The following is a 4936-nucleotide window of genomic DNA, read 5'->3' as shown; positions in this document are numbered from 1 at the left end:
CAAAAGTTGGCAGCTAATCCAGAATATAAGCCTAAATAAGAGTCATTTCGCTTGTTTATGTGGCGAGTGTGAGTGAGAAAAAGAGTCGAAATTATGATATATAGCTCATGGTTCGAACTCAAGAGCGAACCCAACATATAATCACTAGGGCACCCCAACTGAATTATGGAAGAAGGGAGAGAGGAGGAAGGAGGGGGGGTGGGGGGGGTGGGGGGGGGGGGGGGGTGCAACATAATTTTGTTGACAGCATATGTTGTCACAAATTTTTTTGTTAAATGGAACCCTATAAATAGAAGCATATAGTAACGCATTTGTTATAAAGCTAAGCATGTGTTGGGTAGTTAACGAAAACATGAGAATGAATTTAAAAAAAAAAAAAAAAAACTTTCATATTTGATTTTTTTGTTTGACACATATATCCTTGAAAATTTGTGGAATAGGAGCAAAATTAGTAAATTGAGGACATGATTGGCATTTTCAAAAAGAGTTTGAAAATAAAACGTCTATTTTCTTAAATTATATTATAGATGGATGATGTCTTTTGTATCATTTCTTTTCTGTTGTAGATTCTCTATGTGTTGCCTTATTATTGATTTTTGTGTTTATGTGGTTTTAGAATCTTTTGTCTTGTCAATTAGTTGTTTACGTTCAAACTTTCAAACTCATCCGCATCACATAATTCAGGATCCTAAATTTTGGGAATTTGTTTTGATGTGGTAAATAACATGCTTTGATGTTTGCATATTGGCCCTAGAATGCAAGGGAGACATCAGCTTCCTCACAAGCCTGCCAAGAGCATCGGAGAATCTTCACATCTTCAATGCAGATCTGAACCAACCTGACAGTTTCAATGCAGCAATTGAAGGATGCATTGGGGTTTTCCATGTTGCTCACCCAATGCCTGACAAAGAACTTGACGAAGATTCGGTGACGAAAAAATCTGTCCAAGGAGCCCTAGGAATATTGAAAGCATGCCTAAACTCCAAGACTGTGAAGAGGGTTGTGTACACTTCTAGTGCAGCAGCTGCCGTTTACAGTGACAATGGCCGTGACTCGGTGGATGAAAGTACATGGAGCGACATTGAATACCATAGGTCTCTCAAATTATTTGGGACTTCATATGTGGCTGCCAAGACCAAGACAGAACAAATAGCTCTAAAATTTGCAGAAGAAAATGAACTGGAACTTGTGACTTTACTTCCTCCATTAGTTGTTGGTGGGTTTCTCTGCAAAACTCTCCCTGCCTCAGTGTATTTGTCGCTATCCATGATTCTAGGTATGTATTGAGTAACATGTTTTGTGAATCAAAATTAAGGTTGCTTTCTGAAAACAGTTTCCTAAAACTCATGGGTACTTAGCTATTTTGACAAGCCACATTTAAACTTTGGCACTTCAGTTGGCAGAAACTAAACTGGGAGCTGTGTCAAAATCGCTACCCAAACTAACCTATATTTTCTCCTTGTACATATTATTTAATGTATGCAGGAAATCAAGATACAAACATCTTATGAGGCAAAATATGGTACATGTAGATGATTTGGTTAGTGCCCATATATTTCTTTTTGAAAACCCTAATGCCAAAGGGAGGTACATTTGTTCATCAAATCAGATAACCATAGATGAAATGTCCCAATTTCTTTCTGCAAAATACCCGGGTTTTCACATTCCCACAACTGAGTGAGTAGTTTCTTTCTAATATTATTATTACATGGTCGATAAATCAGTCTCTGTCATTTTAATCTCATTGTATATAGCAATTAAACTGTCTATATATTTTTCACATTTCCTCTTGCTTGACCTACAGTTTGTTGAAGGGCATTGAAGGTTACAAAAGGCCTTGCCTCTCATCAAAAAAGCTCTTGAGTTCTGGATTTAGGTTTAAGCATGGACTTGATGACATGTATGATGAAGCAATCCAATGCTGCAAAGAAAAGGGTTTTCTTTAAATCGTGTTTGCAACTAGCATGACCCTCTGATTTGGGGATAAGATAATCTCTCTTTGAAAATCTAGTCATACGATTTCTATAAATAAGCAACGATCCTCAGAACGAAAGAAAGTTGTTGCCTAAACAATTGGGCAAAGGAGTTTCTACTTTCTACAACAAGTGCATGTTTTTGTGTTTTACAAATTTTCTTATAGTGTATAATGTGAGTGAACAATTGAAAAAGTAAATTTTTGGGACGTCTTCAAAAGTTCCAAGATTATTGTAATATGTATGTCTGCATGCAACAATCCATATGATTGGATAAATATAATTTATGGTAATTATCGTGTGATCTATTGTTAAGGCATTCAAATTTACATTTTCAAAATAATAGGCTCTGAAACTTTTGCTGGGCAACTACATCAACACCTAGATTCCATATAATTGCACCAAGTTACACCAACGTGTCTAGAAAAACTATTTTTTCTAATCTTAGTTCCCCAAAACATATTAGATCATACCTAATTCTCATTGCACTAAATTTGACTGTCGACCAAGACTACGTACAATTTTTAAGCGCCCTATAGTTATAAATTGTAAACGTGGATAATTGACACACACGAGATTCTTTCCCTAACACATAAGTCAGAAGGAAATTTTCCCAAAAATAATACGTTTTGACTGTTTTTCACATTTTTTAGCTGTTAGAAAGTATGAACTAATTGATTACACAAGGCATACTGTATATACAAGCAAATTGTCGTGATGCATACTCTACCAAATGATCTAAGGAAAAGGATGGATTGCAAAAGAAATTAGTACTCTGGTTGGTCATTTTATATTTTCAATTAATTATCGCACTATTCATTTAATATAAAATCCAGATTGATATAATTATGACAATTCGTTAACATGATAATAAAATACAAAGTAAACGTCATTTATCCTGGTGACGATTGCATCACGATTGCTGCGTAGAACAAGCCCCAACGAAGGTGAGAATCTATCCTTCCCAAATTGCACAATTAGAAGATATAGCCAAAGACTTAATATAATACTAAATTTAATAGAGTTGGGTGTTTGTATCCCATGAACAAATGTTATAAATTCTGATTTAAAAATCAAATATACAAGTAAAATAGTAGGTCAAATTCATTAATAGTTATCTTAACTTCTGCTTAATAGATTTATATTGTTGCATGTTTGATTTATTTTTATTTTTATTTTTGCATGTTTCATTTTGTTGAATTGTCACTGTTTGTTTTGTTAATTGCAGGTTTACAGTGTTTGATTGATTTCTGTGATGGTGATTTGTTAAGTTTTCCTCTATTTATTCATGTTGTTTTATGAATGATTGCATGTTCTGTATCTGATTTCACTAACCCTTTGGATGTATTTTTGGTAGTGGTTGTTCATCTGTTTTTTCCTTTTATCAGGGCTTACAACCTATATGAGAAAAGGTATTAATTTGGCTTTTTTTTAAGATTATTTATATGTTTTGAATCTTTTTTTGTTTGTTATGTGTGTAAGAACGTGAAATAAACTATCTAAGGTAATCGATATAAATATAGCATATAGAACCTTTTGAATTCAGTTTGTTTTTTTTTTCTTCCCTTTTTTCTTTCTGTTTATTTAAATTTAGATTTGTCACATCCCGGCTCGGGCGGGACCACTTCCCTGGTCCAACTCTACCGTAGCATGATATTGTCTGCTTTGGACCCCAACCACGCCCTCACGGTTTTGTTTTTGGGAACTCACACGAGAACTTCCCGATGGGTCACCCATCCTGGGAATGCTCTAGCCCCCTTCTCGCTTAACTTCGGAGTTCCTACGGAACCCGAAGCCAGTGAGCTCCCAAAAGGCCTCGCGCTAGATAGGGATGGGAATATCCATATAAGGATCACTCTCCTGGGCAATGTGGGATGTCATAAAGATTGGTTACTTATTTGTTTTCCAGATTAGAGATTTTAATCTTTCAAATTTGAAGCACGCTGTATTAAAGAGTACACAATTCCTTGCTACCTATGAGGTTTGTTATTTGTTTATTTTTTGTTCCACTTCTTTAGTTAAGGCTTCTTTTTTGTTTGACTTAACTTTGATTTTTGAAAAGGTTCCTGCTACTACTAAAGAAAATTTTTCAAGAGGGTCTTCCTTTCGTAAGAGTTACATTCAAGGATAAAAATGAGTGTCCTAAAAGTTGCTTGATGGCTTTTCAAAGCATGCTTGCAATCTCAAAAGCTAGGGGAAAAGAACTTTCCTATGATGAAACTGAATTTATCTTCCATCCCTCTGGAACTCGCTTTATGTTGCTCTCAACTGCTGGGTAAGTTATTGACCACCCTCTCTACATCATCTTCTTCTTCTTCTTTTGCTTCTCCGTGTGCAAATCTTAGAGGCGCCTACCACAATTGCTTCATCAGGTCCTCTCATCATAAAATTAGCTATCATCATTGTTGTTAAACCCTAATCTCTCTCTCCTCTCTCTTTAAAGTCTATCTGAAAAAGATATAATGGGTATTGTTTCTATTTGCAAGTTGTACTCGGAAAAGTCTGTGAAGGGCCAATAAATGGATTCAAAAATGAACCAAGCAGGCAAAGGAATAAAAGGACATGGAGCTCAGAAAATCAGATATATAAATGCACTTCCCTTAAAAAAAAATTATTTAATTAATTACAACTGGGATTTGAGAAATTTTTAGTCATGGATGTATGAATATTGTCTGTGTCGAGTCTTTGAGTATCTTTACTTTTTATCAAACGGGCTTTGTACTATTTCTAGGATATCAAGTTGATTTAAGTATGAGTGGTTTTGAATTAACTACATAATAATTCAATTATGTTGTAAATGAATGTGAGGGGTCTTCAGACATACCAAATGATAGGACAAATTGTCTTATGAGTTCGTCCAGAGTATGAAGGACATTTGTGTGTCAGGGATTGGGCACATGTGTTGAGAGTTTTAAAAATTATGCAACAATATAATCATGGGGTTTGAATTTATGCATTTTAGT

The 4936-nt window shown here is 34.9% G+C and overlaps 1 protein-coding gene across 1 annotated transcript; it reads left to right on the top strand.

Moving 5' to 3' along the window:
* The first annotated feature begins 721 nt into the window (after window positions 1-721).
* LOC137733388 (vestitone reductase-like) lies at window positions 722-2274 on the top strand. Its single transcript, XM_088697755.1, has 3 exons — window positions 722-1280; window positions 1486-1677; window positions 1805-2274. Exons 1-3 carry the CDS (start codon window positions 898-900, stop codon window positions 1944-1946), a joined length of 717 nt encoding a protein of 238 aa, XP_088553881.1. The 5' UTR covers window positions 722-897; the 3' UTR covers window positions 1947-2274.
* Window positions 2275-4936: the final 2662 nt, after the last annotated feature.

The sequence above is a fragment of the Pyrus communis genome, chromosome 7 (assembly GCF_041283825.1).
Source record: "Pyrus communis isolate YQ-2024b chromosome 7, ASM4128382v1, whole genome shotgun sequence".
Taxonomy (NCBI): Eukaryota; Viridiplantae; Streptophyta; class Magnoliopsida; order Rosales; family Rosaceae; genus Pyrus; species Pyrus communis.
The sequence above is the reverse complement of the archived record's forward strand: the minus strand, read 5'-3'. Positions and strand labels throughout refer to the sequence as shown.

What these genes read in the sequence shown, in the direction of transcription:
- LOC137733388 (XM_088697755.1), top strand. Translation starts at nt 898, where the DNA reads ATGCCTGACAAAGAACTTGACGAAGATTCGGTGACGAAAAAATCTGTC. An exon ending in CTATCCATGATTCTAGGTAT is followed by an intron (nt 1,281 to 1,485) that starts GTATTGAGTAAC and finishes TAATGTATGCAG; the next exon opens with GAAATCAAGATACAAACATC. An exon ending in TTTCACATTCCCACAACTGA is followed by an intron (nt 1,678 to 1,804) that starts GTGAGTAGTTTC and finishes CTTGACCTACAG; the next exon opens with TTTGTTGAAGGGCATTGAAG.